This window comes from Oncorhynchus kisutch, linkage group LG29 (assembly GCF_002021735.2).
Source record: "Oncorhynchus kisutch isolate 150728-3 linkage group LG29, Okis_V2, whole genome shotgun sequence".
NCBI classification, from domain to species: Eukaryota; Metazoa; Chordata; class Actinopteri; order Salmoniformes; family Salmonidae; genus Oncorhynchus; species Oncorhynchus kisutch.
Window position 1 is genome coordinate 20,205,717 of NC_034202.2, and position 24,671 is coordinate 20,230,387.

Consider the following 24,671-nt stretch of genomic DNA (forward strand, 5'->3'; position numbering starts at 1 on the left):
CATTCACAAATGCAATACACCAAGGCTTTACAGCAAAAGCACACCAAATGATTATGTTAGGTCAGAGCCTAGTCACAAAAAACATACAGCCATTTTCCAGCCAAAGAGAGGAGTCACAAAAAGCAGAAATAGAGATAAAATGAATCACTAACCTTTGATGATCTTCATCAGATGGCACTCATAGGACTTCATGTTACACAATACATGTATGTTTTGTTCGATAAAGTTCATATTTATATACAAAAATCTCAGTTTACATTGGCGAGTTATGTTCAGTAATGTTGTAACTCGATAACATCCGGCGAATTTGCAGAGAGCCACATCAATTTACAGAAATACTCATCAAAAACTTTGCTAAAAGATACAAGTGTTATGCACAGAATTAAAGATATACTTCTCCTTAAAACTTGTTTTGGCTGGGGGCAGTATTGAGTAGCTTGGACAAATAAGGTGCCCAGAGTAAACTGTCTGCCACTCAGGCCCAGTTGCTAATTTTTATTTTTTTATTTTACCTTTATTTAACCAGGCAAGTCAGTTAAGAACAAATTCTTATTTTCAATGTTCAATGCTAATATATGCATATTTCAATGCTTTCAATGCTAATATATGCATATTATTCGATTTGGATAGAAAACACTCTGAAGTTTCTAAAACTGTTTGAATGATGTCTGTGAGTATAACAGAACTCATATGGCAGGCAAATACCTGAGAAAGAATCTACCCAGGAAGTTGGAAATCTGAGGTTTGTAGTTTTTCAACTCATTCCCTATCGAATGCTCAGTGTCTATGGGGTCAAATTGCACTTCCTAAGGCATCCACTAGATGTCAACAGTCTTTAGAACCTTGTTTGATGCTTCCCGAGATGAAGTCGAGGGCCGGCAAACCGTGCCAATAGACTTCGAGGGCATTATCACTTTTATACAACAGGTTACCAACACATTCAAAAAATGATTTACCTATTTTCATAAAAAACATTATTTTGATGAGTTTATTCACACTATTTCATCCTTCCACTAGTTGTAACACAAATCTAAGGTAGCTACCCAAGGCAGTTGGTTCTTTGCTCTATTGGTTAAGGTTCCCAGAGCCGCAACCCAGTTAAGTCTTTTTGTTCTGTACCTATGCCAGTCATTGGTTCTAAATGTTCCATTGCCATATGGCTTACAACGTTCTTATCCCTTGCTTGCTAGCTAGCTTACAGTCACGTCAAACAGTGCAGCCAGAATAAGAGTAGTAGCTGCATTTGCATTTGTTGAAGCTGTTTTCTAGTGACATTTATTTGGAGACATCCATAACAGTGAGTTAATGATTTCGCCTTGCATAGAAAATGTGCTCTCTCGTCGGGACACTGTTGTTCAGAGGAGCTAGCCAACAACACAGCAAACACAATGCATTTTGTTTTGTTTGACCTGTTGACATTTCTTTGTATATATCCTTAAAAATGATGCCAGCTGATTCATGATTTCAACTTGATGAGAAAAGCTGTCTGCCAATCTGTTTCGTCTCGAGTCCCAAAACGTTAATTACTATGGGACAGCTGGAGATCGAATGTCAATATTGAAACCATGTTGCAACTGTCGGAGAGACAGACAGCAAGGTTTATACAAATCTCCGCTGTTGAAAACCAAATGCCACTCTAAAGGAAATGTGAGATAATGTGGAGATCAATGTGGAGATACATTTTTTAAATTGCCTGGCTGGGCTAATGAGGCAGTGGATTGTGCAGTGAGGTGGAACAGAGTAAATAGGCATTTCAATGTCCTAGCTTTAGCCGGTGGTAACTTGTGGAATAGAGACCGGCTGGAATGTGGTTTTAACCAATCAGAATCCATGATTAGACCCACCCATTGTATAACATGCACTATCTCATCACTTATTCAAATTGTTCTACCTGTATTTGAATCTCAACACCTATATTTTCACGGTTACTTTATAGATAACCTCAGAATGTCTTCTCATAGTATTATTATGTAGTGGGTATTAAGGTTATACCTAGGTACGTACAAAACAGGTTGTACAGTATCTTAGGTTTCAACATGCTATTGTATTCACTCTGTCTAGGAATTCAGTCAGTAAGTAGTTCTAGGTTATGTTGCCATGTTCCTCCTATAAGAAACGACACGCCTTCACGGTGGAAATGACCACCCTGAACTTGGTCTACATCACGTAACCAGATGCAATCTTACATTACGTGAAAAATGAGTCTTTAACAACAGAGTACAGGAAGTTTGGAAAATCTGAAATCCTTGTCCTTATTATCGGCAATGGTCATGTTACAAAAACCTACATGTGTGTTTGTAGTAGGGAACCCATAAACATTCCCTTTAAGACATAGATTAGAAGGGAGTCAATGTGTTCCTGTTGGTCGTAATGGATCTTAATGGCAGTTGGAGGGTTGTTTCAAAGCGTCACGTGAGCCTGGTATTGAGTGCTTTATGGGTTGAAGGGGCTTGCAACATGAGGACCATGCCTTGCATTGACTTCCTCCCCATGGCTGGAACCTCATTGTGTGTCTTAATTTGGGGCTCCCTACTAAAGGCTATAGCAGATTGTGTGTGTGTGTGTGTGTGTGTGTGTGTGTGGCAGGCAGGCAGGCAGGCAGGCAGGCAGGCAGGCAGGCAGGCAGGCAGGCAGGCAGGCAGGCAGGCAGGCAGGCAGGCAGGCAGGCAGGCAGGCAGGCAGGCAGGCAGGCAGGCAGGCAGGCAGGCAGGCAGGCAGGCAGGCAGGCAGGCAGGCAGGCAGGCAGGCAGGCAGGCAGGCAGGCAGGCAGGCAGGCAGGCAGGCAGGCAGGCAGGCAGGCAGGCAGGCAGGCAGGCAGGCAGGCAGGCAGGCAGGCAGGCAGGCAGGCAGGCAGGCAGGCAGGCAGGCAGGCAGGCAGGCAGGCAGGCAGGCAGGCAGGCAGGCAGGCAGGCAGGCAGGCAGGCAGGCAGGCAGGCAGGCAGGCAGGCAGGCAGGCAGGCAGGCAGGCAGGCAGGCAGGCAGGCAGGCAGGCAGGCAGGCAGGCAGGCAGGCAGGCAGGCAGGCAGGCAGGCAGGCAGGCAGGCAGGCAGGCAGGCAGGCAGGCAGGCAGGCAGGCAGGCAGGCAGGCAGGCAGGCAGGCAGGCAGGCAGGCAGGCAGGCAGGCAGGCAGGCAGGCAGGCAGGCAGGCAGGCAGGCAGGCAGGCAGGCAGGCAGGCAGGCAGGCAGGCAGGCAGGCAGGCAGGCAGGCAGGCAGGCAGGCAGGCAGGCAGGCAGGCAGGCAGGCAGGCAGGCAGGCAGGCAGGCAGGCAGGCAGGCAGGCAGGCAGGCAGGCAGGCAGGCAGGCAGGCAGGCAGGCAGGCAGGCAGGCAGGCAGGCAGGCAGGCAGGCAGGCAGGCAGGCAGGCAGGCAGGCAGGCAGGCAGGCAGGCAGGCAGGCAGGCAGGCAGGCAGGCAGGCAGGCAGGCAGGCAGTGTTTTCCTGTTTCCATGGTCAATAAAATAGAGTTGTGACCTCTGGATTAACTAGTCCTACAGTAACACCTGGGAGTAAAGAGCAGGAGGCCTGGGTCGGCGTGACTCCCCCCCTTGTCCTCTCTGGTTTCTGGGGGAAAGCCTGGCAAATGGCTCCCTGGGGTCTGGGGCACCCTGGTTCTCATGTTTCCCCGCTAAGATTAGACACTTCATTTTGATGTTGCTGCTGACCCTACTGACCTAATGGGGGATCTGGTAGTTGCACTGTTCTCAGGTTTCCCTATAGTAGATGAGTAGTGTGTGTGTGTGTGTGTGTGTGTCAGTCCTGAGCTTCTGGGGCTTGGAGGAGACAGGCGGCTGCTAATGACCTACACACACATACTGTAGCTACAGTTACACTGACACTAAGACTGTTGTACATTATACAGCTGTTCCTCATTTGTATGTAGTCATGCATTAGCTCAGAGAATATTTTGTCCTTGTGTCGTTTTCCATTTTAGCACTGAGCGTTGATCTTTAGATGCCAATTTACAGAAGCTGTTTGCTTACTGTTTCAGTGTATTGTTTTGGTCTGCATCCTAGTAGCTCTACGTTCAGTCACACCTTCAGCAGTGCAATGGGAACATCTACTCTGTGGTGGAAACAGTGGGCCAGACAACTGATTATGTGTGCCTCACACTGGGACTTGTTGAATAGGTGTTCACTTCCAGTAATATGGGTAGGAGGTGTTACAGTTTCAGTTTGACTTTGATTATGTTTTAAGATGGCACTGACCTCAACTATGTACACAGCACATGTTTAATGTCTGTGAACTCCTTGCCAACTGTTGATACAATAACACAATGAAGTGCTTTTTTAGGCCGTGTCCATGTTATGTTATTCTCATATGTCACTTTGAGACTCAGGCAGGGATATAAACTATACTGTGTACCTAATGTATTGGGAAATGGTTGCCCAGGAGACCATTGCCAAGAAAAACACTTATTGTTTCAGTGCAATAACAGTCGCACACACACACACACATTGTGTATGGTGATCTGTGCCCAGACTTCTGCTCAGATTCGAAGTGTGTTCTCACAACACAATGGGCATTTTTATACACACTCACATGTGTGTCCCTAACATGCTGAAGTCTAGCCCTCCTCCACTCCTCCCCCTCTTTCCTTTCTCAGCCAATCAGAGATAGAGGGTCTTTGGAAGTGTAATGTGACACTGAGGCCTAGGCTTAATAGGGGCCAGGGCTGTGTCACACACACACACATGCGCGCACACACACACACACACACACACACACACACACACACACACACACACACACACACACACACACACACACACACACACACACACACACACACACACAGAGAGAGAGAGAGACCAGGAGGAGGTGGCAGTATGTACTGGGATGCTGTTGAGGATTAGCCAGAGCGGCGGCAGGCTGTGTGTGTTACGGACAGGACTACACTCTACCTCCAACACACTGCATACTTTAGCCTAGGGACCCACAGCAGAGACTAGTGACTCTAGGGACTAGGGGCCGTGTGAGGATCTAGGGATCCATCTGTGTTGTGACTGAGGAGACTGGATGATGCAGTGTGTGCTCTCCCTTCTCTCACTTCAGCTCAGTGCCGGATCCCCATGCAGCTGTGAAGTTGGCCCCGAAGGGTCCAAGAAGAAGAAATCCAAGAACCTGTAAGTAACCAAACAACCTTTGATTGACTGTTTCCTGTCTTTGGTTTTCTGTCTTCTTTTCTCTGTAGTTGAAAATGAGGAATGTCTTTGTGTGGTCAATGAAAAATCTCATGTCATGTGTTCTAGCAATGCAGATATTTGATCAAACTAGCATTAATAATGCTGCTTTATGGAGTTTCCCTATTTGACGTTAGCAGGATACCTGAACATGGTTGAATAAGAGAATGTCCCAAAAATTGGGGACCCTGAATTAAACTCTGAATGCAATTTTGAAATAGTTGTAGTTCTATTAACCTTTATAAGCCAAAGACAAAGTAGTGTGGTGTAACCCACTTTTTTTCCTTATACGTGGATTTCCCTGCTGTATACAGTACAGTGTCACCTCACATGAATGCCATTATCCTTAATGCTATTGCCTCATGGCTATCAGACACAGCTCAAGCCACAAGCCCAGGCTTGCCATCCACTCTACCATAGACTGTTAAAGCAGGTGTCAGATCCACTGTTGAATGCTAATGTTTTGAATAAGCCTATGAGGGTATGTTAAGAGGTGTGTGGTCATTGAGACAGTGAATGGCTATTGAGTCTGATTCAGCAGATTGGCGGATAGGGAGTCTTAACCAAAATAAATCCCTGGTCTGAAGGGATTGTGAATGCATTGCACCATGGAGTGGAGAGGGAAAATTAACTTCATCAATGGCAGATGATATCCATTCACTTCCTGAGGTGTTAGATGGTGTGTGAGTGAGTGTGTCAAATGTGCATATTGTGAAATTAGTGTGTGTGTGTGTGTGTGTGTGTGTGTGTGTGTGTGGTGTCAAATTAGTGTTTTGTGAAATGTGTGTGTGTGTGTTGTAGACCTGGATTCATATACTACAGTATTTCAAATATCTCAATTACTTTCACATACATTTGAAGTATTTTTTTTAATTAAAAAAAAATGTATCCGTTATTTTACCAGGTAAATTGACTGAGAACACGTTCTCATTTGCAGCAACGACCTGGGGAATAGTTATAGGGGAGAGGAGGGGGATGAATGAGCCAATTGTAAACTGGGGATTATTAGGTGACCGTGATGGTTTGAGGGCCAGATTGGCCCTCAAATACAGTTTTATATCTTTATAGCCTGAAATGTCAGGCTTCAAACATAAAGATATAAAACTGTATTTTTTTGTGAAGAATCAACAACAAGTGGGACACAATCATGAAGTGGAACGACATTTATTGGATATTTCAAACTTTTTTAACAAATCAAAAACTGAAAAATTGGGTGTGCAAAATTATTCAGCCCCCTTAAGTTAATACTTTGTAGCGCCACCTTTTGCTGCGATTACAGCTGTAAGTCACTTGGGGTATGTCTCTCTCAGTTTTGCACATCGAGAGACTGAAATGTTTTCCCATTCCTCCTGGTAAAACAGCTCGAGCTCAGTGAGGTTGGATGGAGAACATTTGTGAACAACAGTTTTCAGTTCTTTCCACAGATTCTCGATTGGATTCAGGTCTGGACTTTGACTTGGCCATTCTAACACCTGGATATGTTTATTTTTGAACCATTCCATTGTAGATTTTGCTTTATGTTTTGGATCATTGTCTTGTTGGAAGACAAATCTCCGTCCCAGTCTCAGGTCTTTTGCAGACTCCATCAGGTTTTCTTCCAGAATGGTCCGGTATGTGGCTCCATCCATCTTCCCATCAATTTTAACCATCTTCCCTGTCCCTGCTGAAGAAAAGCAGGCCCAAACCATGATGCTGCCACCACCATGTTTGACAGTGGGGATGGTGGATTTCAGGGTGATGAGCTGTGTTGCTTTTACGCCAAACATAACGTTTTGCATTGTTGCCAAAAAGTTCAATTTTGGTTTCATCTGACCAGAGCACCTTCTTCCACATGTTTGGTGTGTCTCCCAGGTGGCTTGTGGCAAACTTTAAACGACACTTTTTATGGATATCTTTAAGAAATGGCTTTCTTCTTGCCACTCTTCCATAAAGGCCAGATTTGTGCAATATACGACTGATTGTTGTCCTATGGACAGAGTCTCCCACCTCAGCTGTAGATCTCTGCAGTTCATCCAGAGTGATCATGGGCCTCTTGGCTGCATCTCTGATCAGTCTTCTCCTTGTATGAGCTGAAAGTTTAGAGGGACGGCCAGGTCTTGGTAGATTTGCAGTGGTCTGATACTCCTTCCATTTCAATATTATCTCTTGCACAGTGCTCCTTGGGATGTTTAAAGCTTGGGAAATCTTTTTGTATCCAAATCCGGCTTTAAACTTCTTCACAACAGTATCTCGGACCTGCCTGGTGTGTTCCTTGTTCTTCATGATGCTCTCTGCGCTTTTAACGGACCTCTGAGACTATCACAGTGCAGGTGGATTTATACGGAGACTTGATTACACACAGGTGGATTGTATTTATCATCATTAGTCATTTAGGTCAACATTGGATCATTCAGAGATCCTCACTGAACTTCTGGAGAGAGTTTGCTGCACTGAAAGTAAAGGGGCTGAATAATTTTGCACGCCCAATTTTTCAGTTTTTGAAAAAAAGTTTGAAATATCCAATAAATGTCGTTCCACTTCATGATTGTGTCCCACTTGTTGTTGATTCTTCACAAAAAAATACAGTTTTATATCTTTATGTTTGAAGCCTGAAATGTGGCAAAAGGTCGCAAAGTTCAAGGGGGCCGAATACTTTCGCAAGGCACTGTATATACACGGTATACAGTGTATGTATATATATATCTATATATCTATATATCCACTGTAGTTATATATATATATATATATATATATATATATATATACACACACACATATATACACACACCTTTATCTGAATGTAAACTCTTTGTCAAGTAGTGGCTAATATCATTAGCATGTAAAGTTAGATATATATATATGTGTATATAACTTTACATGCTAATGATATTAGCCACTACTTGACAAAGAGTTTACATTCAGATAAAGGTGACACCCCTAGGCCATTAGATGGTTCACCTGTCATGAACCACTCCCCCCTCACAATGGTATCACCCGCCACTGTTTGATTGCCCCAGGATAGTATGTTTACACAGCTGAGGGTCTGAAAAAGTCAAATGTGCAGGTGTTGAGAGGCATGTACCACACCTCCTATGAGCGAGTGAGTAAGCGAGACTGTGACACTAAGGTGTCTGTTCACAAGTCATTAAACTCTTCCTCCAGTCTCCTTTTAACCTCATTTAATCTAATTGACTCAACAAAAGGCACATCTCAATAGGTGATCTAGATCCTTTCCTATTTTGTTCCCCTATTGCTCCTCTATTGTTCCTCAAGAAATGACATCACATTTGACCATCAGACCAACCTTGAATGCCCTTCTCCTTTAAGTATTGAGTTGTGTCTAAAAAACACTACTTTGCACACAATTTTTATTTTTTTGCCTTTAGTATGTGTACTTTACTATATTTATACTTTGGATATCACTTTTCAACAGAAACATTTAAAAAATCACTGGACTAAGTCTTTAAGTGTGACTCAGTCAGTACATGTTGAGTGGACATCTGTTGCTATCTACTCTAATAGGGGTTTCCCATAAGCAGTTTTCTGTCTAGCCTCAAATGAGCCAAACATGACTGACCTAACTCCAACATGTGTCTGCAATACCTACACCTACTTAACACTCACTCATCAACCAATCTTCATACTCTGATGAGGACACATAACCAGAAGCCCTATGACTAGCATACACACACACACACACACACACACACACACACACACACACACACACACACACACACACACACACACACACACACACACACACACACACACACAGAGCTCTAACATCAAATATCTTGTAGCTAACTGCTCATCTATCTCCCCAGTGATACAATACCTCTAAATGCTATCTCAGGAATCTGACCCTCTCTCCGGCTTGAAACCCCAGTCTATTCACTGTGAGAAGGAGCTCCGGGGAAATGAAATGTGACACACCAGATGTGGGGAATAATCATGTATGCAACCACTTACACCATCAAGCATATGTGGGTTACAGTGCAGCCGGTTAGAGGAATGTAGCTGTAAGTTGTTGCTTTTGAGTCATTTCACAAAAGCATTAGGGAGGATATTTCCAAAACTGGGAATTGACATGTAGAAGGGTTGGATTACAATGGAATTGTTTGGAATATATATCTGACATGTATACAGTTAGTGGTGTCAGAGGAAGGCCCTAAAAGTAGTCAAAGACCCCAGCCTCCCCAGTCATAGACCGTTCTATCTACTACAGCATGGCAGGCGGTACCGGAGCGCCAAGTCTAGGATCAAAAGGCTTCTCAACAGTTTTTACCTTGAAGCAATAAGACTCCTGAACAAGTAATCAAAAGCTACCCGGACTATTTACATTGGGTAGCCCCCCAACCCCTCTTTTATGCTGCTGATACACTCTGTTTATCATATATGCAGTCACTTTAACTATACATTCATGTACATACTACCTCAATTAGCCCGACTAACCGGTGCCGGTATATAGCCTCGCTACTGTATATAGCCTCGCTACTGTATATAGGCTCTCTACTGTATATAGCCTCTCTACTGTATATAGCCTCGCTACTGTATATAGCCTCGCTACTGTATATAGGCTCTCTACTGTATATAGCCTCGCTACTGTATATAGTCTCTCTACTGTATATAGCCTTGCTACTGTATATAGCCTCGCTACTGTATATAGGCTCTCTACTGTATATAGGCTCTCTACTGTATATAGGCTCTCTACTGTATATAGGCTCTCTACTGTATATAGCCTCTCTACTGTATATAGCCTCGCTACTGTATATAGTCTCGCTACTGTATATAGCCTTGCTACTGTATATAGCCTCTCTACTGTATATAGGCTCTCTACTGTATATAGCCTCGCTATTGTATATAGTCTCTCTACTGTATAAGCCTCGCTACTGTATATAGCCTCGCTACTGTATATAGGCTCTCTACTGTATATAGGCTCTCTACTGTACATAGGCTCGCTACTGTACATAGGCTCGCTACTGTACATAGGCTCGCTACTGTACATAGGCTCGCTACTGTACATAGGCTCGCTACTGTATATAGCCTCGCTACTGTATATAGGCTCGCTACTGTATATAGGCTCGCTACTGTATATAGCCTCGCTACTGTATATAGGCTCGCTACTGTATATAGCCTCGCTACTGTTATTATTGACTGTCTTTTTACAGTTTTTTTATTCCCTATTTCTTTACTTATCTATTGTTCACCTAATACCTATTTTTTACTTAAAAATGGCACTGTTGGTTAGGGCCTGTAAGTAAGCAGTTCACTGTAAGGTCTACACCTGTTGTATTCAGCGCACGTGACAAATAAACTTTGATTTGATTTAGTGCAGTGGTTCACAAACTTAATGCTCGGGGCCCCAAGAGGTGCACGTTTAGTTTTTTTCCCTAGCACCACACAGCTGATTCAAATTATCAACGCTTGACGATTAGTTGAATCAGCTGTGTAGTGCTAGCGCAAAAAATCAAAACCCTGAAACCCTGAGTTAGTGTGTGTGCTACATATGCAACTTTGACTAAGCACTTGCTCTAGATGATGTTGCAATGTACTTGATTCAAACCTGTGACAATCTGTTAAGTTACTCAACTATGTAGCTGTAAACCGAACCGGTCTCTTGTCCTACTTCCCCGAATGACCTCTTCCTCTTCTTACCTCCTTCTTCTTTGTACCTCTTCACTCTCTCCATTGTTTTACTTTACCGGGAGACTGAGTTCTGTCTGAAACTTGAATCCTTGTCTTTGTAAATCACGCTCCTCCTTTCTCCCGGTCTCTTTCTTTCATTCCTCCCCCTCTTCCTTGGTGAATACCTCTCACCCATCCCTCTGGGCCTCTGTGCGTGTCTAGAACCTTCCCAGACTTTATCTGCTAGTGATCTTACATTACCTCCTACTAGTCCAATGTCTGTACACTATGCCCCCTTCAGTGTTCTCCGAGGCCCCCCATACATATGCAGGAGGCCAGGATATGAAGATGTAGACACATTCCTGTGGCCTTAAAGCCCTACGTTTAACACACGTCTACACTTACGTTCGTAGGGAGGAAAGCAACATATGAGAAAACAATGCAATATGTGCTTAATGCGAATGCAACTTGTTGTTTTGCAAAAATGGTGCATTGATGTTGCTGGACATGTTTGAGTTGTGCGTTCCTATCTCACGTTCAGAAATTGGCCTGACCTGAATAGGATTAAACCAATAGCTCCTTGTGGAAAGGAAAACAATTGCGACAATCTTTACTGGTATTTAATAATCTGCAATCCAATACTATAATGGGTATTAAGGTTGAACTGCTAATTGCCTAAGTATTAATTGAATGATCCTGGATTAGAGCTAACTGGTGGCTGTGGCATAGCCTTACAAAACTGCTGTTTGGTTTGAGGTGGTTGTGTAGCTGGTGTCGGTTGATCGAGAATGCTGGTCAGTAGTACACCTTAAACCCCAATATGCTGTCATTACTCACATTTTTGGAGGAAACCCATTGCAATTAATATTTATGAGGACAGCTACTTAAAGTGATTTTCTAGTCATTACTCAAACCGAACTATGCCCATCCCACAGATGTAGATTCATAATTTGAGCCAGTTTGCTACAACAGGAAAATAATGCTGCAGCAACAGGAATTGTGAATTATTATTTGGATTATAATTAGTTAACTTTTTTGTTGGGATTGATCCATTTTTTGTTAGGGCAAATCAAGTCTGACAAAGTGGAAATTAAACATTTTAGAAGCCTTTTTAAACCTTGAATAAATACACTACAAGTTTGCATTTCTGTGCAGGAAAATTCTTAGCAACAAAATAGTGCCACCTGGTTTTCAGGTAGCCTATAGCGAGAGTCTATTGCAGCCCACTATTGTCGAAACGTTGTCAATGTTGGTGCAGAGTTTCGGAGCCTCTGGCAGGTGTCTGCAGTGCAGATTTGATTGAATTCCAGGTGGAGTTTTTAAGAGGAAATAGACATTTTACCCCTTTATCCAGACAAGCTACTAGACTGGCCTCCCTCCCTCTCCTCCTATCCCTACCCATGCTTGTCTGCATGTAGCACAGCTGCTTCCCTGGGGAGTCCATATCCGCTCTGATCCCCTCCCATTGTTCATTGTCACCTGTGCTACAGGGGCCAGATGTTAGAGCTTCCCCAAGGCAACGATCCCGACACACCTACTGTATCTCCCCCAGCACTGACAGACATCCGGGCGTGCAACTCACACACACACACAGGCACATACCAACATGCACGTACTGTAGCCAGGCACACATATGCTCACACACACACACTAACACACACACACACACACACACACACACACACACACACACACACACACACACACACACACACACACACACACACACACCCCAGACGAAAGGATAACATTACCCCAGACGTGCTAGAATAATATCCACCTGTTGTTTTGCTACATGACAGGAAAGATGAAATGTGGTGAATGTATTTGGGATTTTCTACTAGTTGTGATAGTGATTATAGTTGTCATATAGCTGAAGTAGTATTCATAGCTCTACAAGGTTAGGTCAATAGAAGTTATTGCAGCAGTTGTAATTGTCTAGTTTTAGGGTTCACTACTTGTTGTTGCAGAGGTTATAACATGTGTAGATGTAACAGTAGTAGCTAGTAACAGTAATTTATAATCAAATGGCCACCCGGACTATTTAAATAGATTGCTGCTCCTCGCTGTTTACTATCTATGCTTAGTCACTTTACTCCTACCTACATGTACAAATGACCTCGACAAACCCATTGACTCGGTACTGGTACCCCCTGTATAAAGCCTCGTTATTGTTATTTTATTGTGTTACTTTTTATTTCATTTTTTAGTACATCTTTTCTTAACTCTATTTCTTGAACTGAATTGTTGGTTAAGGGCTTGTAAGTAAGGTTACGATTTGTTACACACTCCCCTATGTATTTATTTGGACAGGGACTCTAAACCTTTACATTTGGAGTTGAAATCAAATGTTTTATGAGGGGACAGTTCAGAATGTCACCTTTTTATTGGAGGATATTTTCATATCTGCTTAACCGTTTAGAAATGAAAGTACTTTATGTATCTAGTCCCTCCATTTGAAGGTGTCATAAGTATTTGAACAAATTCACTGATAGTGTATTATATTTAGTAAAAAGTCTAGTATTCAGTCCCATGTTCCTAGCAGTCAAAGATGACATCAAGCTTGTGCCACTACAAACTTGTTTGATGCATTTGCAGTTTGTTATGGTTGTGTTTAGGATTATTTTGTGCCCAATAGAAATGAATGGTAAATAATGTATTGTGTCATTTTGGAGTCACTTTTATTGCAAGATTTACAGATGCATAAATGTCATACCCCCATGATCTTTGTGCATCTGTAACTTTCTCACACATCATTGTTCACAATTCATTCAGGATTATCTACAATCACGGTAGCATCTACATTAATGTAGAAGTGTTTAGAATCATATTCTATTCTTATTTACAACAAAAGTGACTCCACGTGCATAGCACTTTGAATTTATTTCACTGTTGGATTTGTTGCCCTACCAGACAGAAGAAGAGGAGAATATGTGGCTTTCAAAAATGGCTTTATGGAATAGCTAGTAACTTTCACCCATTCCTATGTTAGTGCTATTTTAATACCAATGTAGAATAATATATAACATTGGTGTTCAAGCCAATTCCATTATATGACTGTAGCCTTCCGTTTTTAAATTCCGAATAATGTATTGTGATGGTAATGACGTTTGTTTATGATGTTCATTATTAGTCTTTGGCTTAGGTCGCTAGCGAGCTACAGTATCTTCAACCTAGCCTACACTCTTAAAACTGCTTGGTTGTTTGAATGACCCAACTGCTGGGTTGCAGGCATTGGGTCACTTAGTTGGGTTGTTTTCTTTGAAAAGAGCCAGGGTGGGTTGGCATGGCTTAGTAGGTGTGTGGCATACAGATGGCATCATTTTAGGCCACCTGTGCGAGTAAATGTAATTCCTGTTAGTCTGTTCTGTTGCACTGTTGTCACATGTTAAGGCTGAACACTGACAGTTTTGTAGCTTCGATGAGGCTGACAGAGGTGTATAACTTCCTCAAATGCCAATATTGGGAATAGCTACCAGTTTACGTAATCAGGAATGTTAATATTATATGTAATATGCATAAATATTCAAGGAAAATGTGTATTTGTAGTGTACAAACTTCATATTATGAACAGGAATGACATTTACTCTCACAAGTGGCCAAAAATAATTATCTGACAGCCACATCTCCAATAAGCCCCACCTCCAATCTTCTGATAGGCTGCCGCTGCTACAATATGTTGTTAAAAAGGCTCAAATTTCAAACCCATCACAAAAAGGTTACTTTTTTAACCTTTACACTGGCAGCACAGTATCAGCGTATAAGGATTAATCTGTGGTGCTTTTGTGAAAAGATAGGCATCATGGCACAGGGGTTCTTCGAATAATCTTTTCAGAGGGATTCATCGAGGAACCTATTTGACCACAGGGGCAATCTTTTGAACTCCAAAAGGTTCCTCGAGGTTCCTTTACTCCTCAGAGTGTATAAGTGAATTTTTCCAAATATTTATGACACCTTCATATTGGTGGACTAAGATACATAAAATGCAATCATTTCCAAATGGTAAAACAGAAATGTATGAAAATGAAATGTGACATTCTGTACTGCTGCCTCATATAAAACATTTGTTCTAAAATCCCAAAGGCTGGAGTATAGAGAACAGTGCATTTTTTTTTAGCTTCACTGTCCAAATAAATATATAGAGGAGTGTAGTTGTAAAATTAAAGCATTTACTACCCCATCAAATCCAGTCCGGGCTCTAATCTCTCATGGACAGACTACATCATCTGACCAATTACGTGAGACTTTAGTTCTGGGTTAACCAAGATTACCCAGGCTCAGACAATGCAGCTCCATCCTCTCAGAATAGAGCCTTGTGATTGGGTGATCCCTGGGCCCGCCTCTCCTGGCTCCCGGACTATATAAAGCCACAGAGGAGCCTCTCCCGGGTTAGAGGAATGTGACAACTGAATTACCCTTGCCCTGAGCACATACACACACATACACACACACACATACACTACACATACAGGACCTATACACACAGGACTACACGCAGGACCCTAAAGACTTGAGCCAATGTTCCCCGCTATGGTCGACTTTTCAGAGAAGTACCTGGAAAGGTAAGTTAGAACCCATGGGTGTTATACTCTGTGTGTGTGTGCTCTCTGCTGCTTTTAGAATAAATAGGGAGAGGGAAGGAGGGAGGGAGAGAGAGAGAGAGAGAGAGAGAGAGAGAGAGAGAGAGAGAGAGAGAGAGGGAAGGAGGGAGAGAGACGGAAGGAGGGAGAGGGAGGGAGAGAGGGAAGGAAGGTGACGTTTTAGGCTCTGAGGGATACTACTCAAAAGCTGTTAGGAGGCTAGCTGACCTCTCTCCTGAATCTCATTTGCCAGCTGCTGGGTGAGAGGACTCACGTGTGGTTAAATCTATTTTGAGGACACTTGTATCTAGAGATTGGCCTTGTCTTTTAATAATCGGCCTGGATTTCTTAAGTGGTCTCTGTGGTTGGTAAGGTGAGTAATGTTGAGAATGGGCATTTAAATTAGTTAGAGATGGCTTAGTTTGGTGTTGATTTATATATACTGAACATTGTAGGACAATTACTATTTTCAGCATTTTCCTTGGTTGGAAAAGAATGTACTACTGTATTGGAATTCAGATTCAGGCGCTCCTGAAAAGTACAGATTTATGTCTCAGTGTGTTTGCCTGCTCTGTTTTTAAACATAGCCCACCCCGATCCCATGGAATTACTCTGGAAACCCACATTCCTATTCAACCTGGTCTCAGAGCCTTTCATAATATTCTGTACTTAAATCCGAGACACTCCAATTAGTATTATACTGTATGTTACGTTTCATATGCTATGTATTACCATCACCCATTTCGTAAGATATGTTGCAAATTCTAATTTGAATATTGTATGTTTCCGAATTTGAAAAACGTACAATATGTTGCAAATTTGCAAATCATATTATATGTTACGACTTTGCAAAACTTATGATATGTTACGAATTCTAGCTAGGTGGCTAACATTAGCTTTCTGGCTAACGTTAGCTAGGCTAGGGGTTAGGGTTAAGTTTAGGAGTTAGTTTAAAGGGTTAAGGTTAGGATTAGAGGAAGTGTTAGCTAAAAGGGTTAAAATTAGGGGAAGGGTTAGCTATGCTAAGGAGTTGCAAAGTTGCTAAAAAGTAGTAAGTAGTTAAAATGCTAAAGTTGTCCGTGATTGGAACTCGCAACTTTTAGGTTTCTAGATGTTTGCATTATACCACCCTACTTTGATTTTCCCATCAAGTAACCATCTGTCCTATGTAACCATTCCAAACGTAACATATCCTACTAATTTCAGTGTCCCATATTTACATTTACTATGTTATGTCTAGTCTATGAGAACAGGCTGTCCTATTTAGTCTGTGGGAAAATAATGGGAGGACCCTTGCTCAGTGAGAATGATGTTGTCTTCATAGTGGGGAATAACAGGAACATGTGCAGCTACACTGTGTTATGCAGACATACACACACACACACACACACACACACACACACACACACACACACACACACACACACACACACACACACACACACACACACACACACACACACACACACACACACACACACACACACACACACACACACACACACACACACGGGAGGTATGTGTGTATACGGTGCCGGGCCAGGCACATAACCTACTGCAAACAGCCAGAATGGCGGACGGGGCAAAAACAAACCCAGAGTCGTTCACCTTGGGGTCTGGGACTACCCCCTACCCTTCTGCCTGGAGGTGTGGAGACGGAATCCAGTACACACAGGGAAACAGAGCCACTGGGTAGAACAGAAAGGTGGGATGTAGAAGCAACAGCAGATGTGTTTTAACAAGCCTGATTAACTGACATGGTTGAAACATCTAGTAGTTCAGAGCAAGACTTCATGCCCCAAACATTGAGTGATGACAGGCATGCGTTTTCTCTGATTCTATAGTGGGACTATTCAGTAAGAGCATTTTCCGTCTTTTCTTGCTCCTATACATTTATATCTGTGTAATACCTCAACGTATAATTATTTAATATAATACTATACTATGTAATTACTTTGGTGTAGCACATTTCTAGGATGTCAATAATGTTATTTGTCTCTCTATGTAATTTAACGTTGGTGTTGACATGCCCCCCCCAGCACCCGTGGCTGTCAGTCAGTCAGCCACACTTTAGTACATCTACTATACAGCTGCAGTGTGTCTACCCGCATCTCCCCAGCTACCCAGTTCTCCCCTTGAGTTCTGAGTACTTAGCTAGCTAGATATCCCTGGGAGCACGGCCCAGTTTCACACTACCAGGAATAGCCTGAAGAGAGGGTATTACTGTCGGTAATGTGAGCCAGGAGAAGTGGGAATAACATGGAGAGACCTGAGATAATCATGGTGCTAAAGACCCTCCAGCCCCCTCTACACACAGACATGCGCACACACGCACACACACCACCAGCCCGGCAGATAGGGAGTGTGACAGGTGATAGAAGTATTTTCTGATAGCGGGTGCGATGAATGGAATCAGAGTGCAACCTAATCTGTTAATCTCCCAGAGAGGGATGTGGCTATCCTAATATAAGATTAGCCTGTCAGGTTTAGGGCTATGTTTAATGAAGAGAGGAACAGATTCACATTGCTGCTCCTGGTGGCTGGGCAATTAGCTAGCCGGCCAGGGTATGAGGAGTGGGAGAGGGGTTGATGGTTAGAGTGAGGAAAGCATATTAAGACAATACAGATGTTGTTTAAGGGCACAGGGTCAGGTGAATAGGAAGATGTCATACTGCGACACACTTATTAGGCGACAAGATCTCGTCCAGGTATTTTTTCTTAATCTTTTCACTCTCTCACTCTGTTCCTTCTCACCTTCCATTGGTCCCCTCTAATCTTGCCCCTTCGCCTCTCGGTAGTACCAGTTGTTCTCCCAGCAGGTAGTTTTTTTTTCACTCGGGGTAGCCTGGGTAGCAGAGCCGTGTGGAATGTGTCCCCTGCCTGCCCTTTGTGGCTTTGTGTATGGGTGTGTGTGTGGTGTCTTTACCCTGCTGAGTTTGAGCTCCTAGACTGGCCTCTACTGTAACCCACGGCCACGCAGGCCCAGTGTATGAGCTAATAATCACAGCAGCAACGTGATGGATGGCCGTGGCCGGAGAGCTGTCGTGTGCGTAGTAACCTCCTTATCACTGCCTCGGCCTGAGACGCGTTTCAGCTGCCTTACATGTCCTTGGCTCTCAATAACACTTATAGTCCCACGGCACAAAACATCATTAGGCAGGTAGCCTAACGGTTAGAGTATTTGGCCAGTAACCCGAAAGTTTGCTGGTTTAAATACCCGAGCAATGACAAAGTGCCCTTTAGTAAGGCACTTAACCACCCTAAGTTGCTCCAGGGGTGCCGTGCTACTATGGCTGAACCTGTAAAACATCACATTTCACTGCACCTATCTGGTATATGTGACAATAAAAAAAACGTCAAAGAAGTAGGGTAATCAACTACTGAAACATTGAGATGGTTTGATTTAGTGTGGGTTGTAGGATGGTCTGCTAAGCAAAATGGCATTTACCTGCAGTTTTCATTACCTTAGAGTATTTTATTATTTACTCTTTGTTACCATCTTTTTTATACCAAGCAATTCAACCTTAGTAGACATTCATCTACGACGTTCAATTGTTGGGAATGGAGAACCATATCCCTGTAGTATCATGAACCAACCAGAAGGTGGAAGTGTTGAGTTGTATATTCAGCAACCTCTCCCAGTCCTCTGACCATAGTGTTCACAGCCCTGTCATAGATTTCCACCCAGCCTGGGCCCAGCGTAGTTCACTCCACTTGTATTGAAACCAGACCTGCATAATAAATTGTTTCATTAGGTTTGCAAATATTTTCCAGGGCTCGTAAAAAACGAGTCCCTCTGCTCACATGCATTGGCATAGCTTCCCTATTCGGCTTTAACCTCACATAGTTGAAACCCAAACTATGGTCGTGGACGCTAAAAATAGAGCAATCAAGTAGATTCCACTTCTCTATGATGATTTTATGCCTTTCTAAAACAGCTTTTTACTTGGGGTAATGATCACTTCAGACTGGTGAATGTGGGTTGTTGGGAGAAAAACTGTGCCAGAGGTAGAGTGTAATGTTTTTTATGTTTTTCACCATACCAACAACCCAATTTTACTCCACTAACGTTAGCTCCTCATCTGCATAGAGCATGGTTTAATTACAACCCTACTGTGGAATACTAATCAAGCCCAATGCATCACCTATAGCCCTTTATGGTGCCTTGTTAAAGATCACATTGTGTTTATAGATGCCAATGGTCACAGCCTGTCACGCAGATAGCCCTGAAATATCCACGCTGATCAGTACAGGATGTTAGAAGCAGATTGTTCAAATTCTTTGTGGGCCGTCTTTTTTCTTCTTCTTTGTACAATCATTTCTTCTCTCTCTTCTCTGTCTGGAGGATCACGGTGACGACTGATATTTCCTCACTTCCCCATCCTGCTGAAGAGATAAGAGAGGAGAGAGGACAGCTCTCTATCGAGTGGCCTTCAGAATCACTTTCAGAGGCTTCTTTCTCGGCTCTGAGACAAACCAGCCCCAGCTTGAGGGCATGTTGTTTTACTAGTCATCAATTAGATTCGAACTCACACGTTTGGCAAGTTCCTCTCCCTGCCCTCTTCTCTTACCGACATCTTGAAAGAGGCTTCTTGTATTCCTCCTAGTTCCTCATCTACTCCTAGTCCCCCCCTTTTTCCTCCTTGAAAGAAATGAACTACTCAGCTCCTGGTTGCCCTTGATGATGGGTGGTGGAGTCATCTTAAATAGTTGCCCAGGTTGCTTCCTGTTTCCTGCTTTTCGCCCCATCATAATATGACTGGAAAACCCACAGAGGTGGCCTGGCAACACCATCCAAACCAGGCCCTTTACACCCTCTAGTGACCACTGATGTCATCTTTGCCTTTTCACCTTGGAGCACAGACACGGGGACTCTTTCAGTTCCAAAAGCTGGCTGTGGATAAGAACCAGGAACTAAGCAGGGGTTTGATGATCAGGTGTTGGGAGAGGGCCTTTGGAGACTGGCAGAGAGAGGGCGAGTGTCTACTGTATGTGTGGGTGTGTGTGCATTTGTACAGTATGCGTGTGCGTGTGTGTGTGTGTGTGTGTGTGTGTGTGTGTTTTCAGACTCCAAAAATGGAACGCTGGGTTCTTTTGTGGGTCCTGTGGTCTCACTGGGGCTTTTGGTGACATTAGGCCAGCTGACAGCGATTAGGACAGCGGCGCTTTAGCTAATAGCTAATACACAGTGGAAATCAACCAGGAAATGGGAGTCATGTGGGGTCGCGTCCCAATGAGGAAGCATGTGAGGTCAGGGGGAGGCGCTAGCATCCACCCAGGGATTTGGGATAGCATGGGTTGGCATGCCCTCTCCAGGAGATGGGAATGGGAAGGGGTGTTGCATTGTATTATTGGTAATGTGGGTATATTTTGGTTGATGGAGGAAGAGGGGGTGCAGCTATGCCCCGTGTCCCGTCCCAAGGGCCCCAGCCCTGGGTTAGCTGCCTCTCTTAGGGTCCCTCTAGGCACCTGGAGAATGGTGTTATCGCACGGAGGAATGAGGAGTGAGTCTCTCCTCCTTCACTGCCACATTCATCCCTGCCTAAGGACCTGCCAGGGGTAGAACAAGAGGAGAGATAGATTGAAAGAAGACATTGACAACGGAGAGGGAGAGATAGTATCTGTCTTCGTACTGTCACTTCCACTGGACACTACTCTACTCTACTACACTTGAATATCCTGCTGAAGTCTGAAATGTATACAGCCCTGGCACTTTTTCCCTTTTCTGCTTTTGAGCATATGGAACTGATTTGAACCGCTGGAGTTTGTTTTTAAAGTTGAACTGTTTCCCATGACTTGGAAGACTCAACCCCCTTTTCTGTGTCTCTCTTTCCCCCCTTGGTCTCTCCCCATCTGTCTCTCCTTCTCTATCTCATCCATCCTTTTCCTTTCTTTCTTTCTTTCTTTCTTTCTTTCTTTCTTTCTTTCTTTCTTTCTTTCTTTCTTTCTTTCTTTCTTTCTTTCTTTCTTTCTTTCTTTCTTTCTTTCTTTATCTCTTAGGGCCAAAGACATGAAGAACCGGCTTGCTTTCCTGAGGAGGAGGAATGAGTCTCCCGGAAGCAACCCACCCGGCAAATTCGACAAATCCTTGAAGTCGTCAGTAAAGTGAGTGTTTTGTGTATGACTGTGTGTGTATGTTTGTCTGTGTGTGTGTGTGTGTGTGTGTCCACATGGCCGCTTCTTGGATCTCACCCCAGCTGGTGATGCCTTGGCTCAGACAGACAGACATACAGACGAGTGGGCAGCATGAAGAAGAGCTTGTAAATCCACAGAGAGAAAGACAGAAATTAAGGAAGGAAGGAAGGGAGGAAGGAAGGAAGGAAAAGGGATATTGGATTAATTACTTCTTGATGTGTTTAGCGATTCCTGGTTGATCCGTAAGCTAAGGCGGATGTTATAGCTGTTATAGGTTAGGCGGATGTTATAGCTGTTATAGGTTAGGCGGATGTTATAGCTGTTATAGGTTAGGCGGATGTTATAGCTTTGTCCTACAGTTTATTTATGCTCCCTTTTCTACCTATTTAAATCGAGAATGTTTTAGGGGGTGTATCTCTATTATCTTTAATGCACGTGTTTTGGCGGTTGATTTTGAGTTACAATGTTGTGAAATGTTGATGGGTCAGTTACGGGTCAGTAACGGGTCAGTTACGGGTCAGTTACGGGTCAGCTCTGCTAACAGACAGATCCAGGTCCAGTCAGACCACATCAATATCCATGGTTACATGTATGTCTATACTGTATTTATACTGTAGCTATGTGGCTGTTTTGATTGGCAAAACGGGTTGGTCCGAGATAAATGGTTAATGTACAAGTCTAATGTATAGTCTGCATGCTGCCATTGCACCTTTAGAATACGAGTGCTTGAACACAAGCTGCATCTACTCAACTGCTATATTATTTCAAATCATTTCAAGCGTGCATTGTGTTGCATAATGCATTAAATATCTCTCAGCAACAGTAACAGAACGAGCAGGAGGTCCACTTGTCAGAATATGTAGTCATGCATTATATTATGCAATGATGTAGAGAGACAGGCGTGTTTTGTCCACAGAGGGAGGGAGGTGTTTGGCAACAATGCATCAGAACTGGGAATTTCATTGTTTCGTATTTAATTGTTATATTCAAAAGAACATAGTGCATGTATGTTAGGCAGACATTTATTTAGTAGGATATTTAATTCATTCACAAAGTCAGTTGCAACATTAACTGATAGAAATGGAAATAAAGTAGAAAATGGAAATGTCTGGGCAGATAGTGCTATTATAATGGATTCACATGGTTGGGTCCTATTCCTCTGTTGCCATGTCAATAAGACCGCCAGGTGTGTTGAAGGAGAGGAAGCATATCCTCTATCTGAGAGCAGAGAGAATGAAGGAGTAAAGGGGAGGGCAGAAAAGTTGGGGGGTGGACCCTCAGCCTCAAACCCTATCTCCATTGGCTGGTTTAGTCCCCGCCCCTCCTCTGCCTCCTGAGCTGCAGTGAGAGGGAGTATAAGGTGAGACATCTAGTGGAACCAGTTAGACATACTTACGCACACACACTCATACACATTCACACACGCTCGCTCACACACAGCCCCAGAGCACCAGCGAGTGTGAAAGAGGGAAAAAAAAGAAAGCGAGAAGAAGAAGAAAGGAATAGCAATTCCACAGAGTACTAGCCAAAGGACCACGCTCCTTACCAGTTCAGTGCAGTACAGGGGAGCACAGGGCTTCGGATGGGTCACACCATGAGAAACCTGGCAGAGATGGGCTTGCTAAAGAACCGCTCCGTTTTCATTTGCAGGCCCACCCCGGAGGAGGCACTCAAATGGGGGGAATCTCTGGACAAGCTGCTGGCCCACAAATGTAAGTCTGCCTTTCCTTCTTACTCTTTTCCTTCTTTATTCTCTCTGTCCATTTGATCAATCAAACCAAATGGGAAAAAGGAAATGACTAATACCCATCTGGGTTTGATTGCCATATGTTCCCATATGGATCTGGTTAAAGTTGAACTGAAGCATGGGGAACAATTGCATTGAATAAGAAACAATGCGTGAATAAGGAACAATGAATAAGGAACAATGCGCATGTGTTTTGGGGGGGGGGGGGGGGGGGGGGGTGGTATGGGCAGGAAATATGTTCATACTTGTTGCTTATGCAATGTGAATTCAGTGTGTGAGTTGTTGCTCCCTTGCTGTGAATGGGCAGTCTGTTGAGGCACTCTGCTGCAGCTCTCCCACAAATCACGGTGGATGAATAGAGCCATGCATTAGTGTAGGGGGAGAGGGGACAGATTATGGATGGGCTGGGCGGCTGAGAGAAAGAGGACGTCAGAGTAGTGTTGCTATATTTGTATGGTTCCATAATTCATATCCTTGGTCTGAGCGCTGTCGGGCTGCGATTCCAAATCCCCATTCAATTGTTTCTCAGTGATGACGTGGGCTCAGACAAGCCAACACCATTTATCCCTAACAGAGGAGAGACAAGCGGCACAAGACTTTGATCCCAACTTGCCCTCCTCTCTCTTTCTGCTGTTTCATGTTTTTTATTACTTTCTTTATATATTTCTTCTGGCTGACCTGTAGTGAAGTCTCTCTCTGCTCCTGTAGTGTAATCAGCATGGGGGGGGTTATGTGAACAGAAAGGTGCTGGCAACCAGGCAGGGTGGGACTCGGCTTCCTGCTATTCTTACTCTACCAATGTCTTTTCCTTAAGTCATTAACGACACCATCCCAGTAGCCAAAGCAACAGGAATAGGTTGACAAGCAAACTGACCCCCCCCCTCAGAACATGAATGGCATCTCTTTGTACAGAGACAAGATGAAAAAAGACATACCAATGAGTGGTGTCGACGAGAGGAAAAAGTAAGAGTGTAGTGTAGGGTCAGGGAGGTGATGCTGCATAGTTGTTGTTTATGGGAGGTGACTGAAGTGTCTTGGAGGGTGTTGGCTTTAGTCCCCTTTTTAACAGTGTGACTCAATGGACTGGGCTACTGTGCTATTTAAGGTAGTCTCCCTCGCTGAGAGAGATGACGATGTGTTGCCATGGCTCTCCAGTCACGTCCACTAACCCACACCTCTCGGTTTCTTTCCCTCCTGCCTCCTTCCCTTCAGATGGCCTGGCAGCGTTCAGAGCTTTCCTGCGCACAGAATTCAGCGAGGAGAATCTGGAATTCTGGTTGGCGTGCGAGGATTACAAGAAGATTAAGTCGCAATCCAAGATAGCGTCCAAAGCCAAGAAAGTCTTCGCTGAATACATTGCCATCCAGTCTTGTAAAGAGGTGAGCAGCCATCCCCATACACATACAGACAAGGGATGATGGAA

The 24,671-nt window shown here is 43.7% G+C and overlaps 1 protein-coding gene across 5 annotated transcripts in view; it reads left to right on the top strand.

The window, feature by feature from the left end:
- Nucleotides 1-24,671, top strand: part of LOC109874136 (regulator of G-protein signaling 3) — a 150,756-nt gene that overhangs the window by 123,553 nt on the left and 2,532 nt on the right. For 2 of the 5 annotated variants that reach the window (XM_031808887.1, XM_020465937.2), the window contains exons 7-10: nt 5,052-5,122; nt 21,367-21,471; nt 23,152-23,213; nt 24,461-24,627. In XM_031808887.1, coding sequence (XP_031664747.1) covers nt 5,052-5,122; nt 21,367-21,471; nt 23,152-23,213; nt 24,461-24,627 — 405 coding nt within the window. Of the gene's footprint in view, nt 1-5,051; nt 5,123-15,162; nt 15,349-15,524; nt 15,740-20,747; nt 21,063-21,366; nt 21,472-23,151; nt 23,214-24,460; nt 24,628-24,671 lie in introns of those variants that run through there. The other 3 variants (XM_020465934.2, XM_020465936.2, XM_020465935.2) reach the window with 3 other exon arrangements.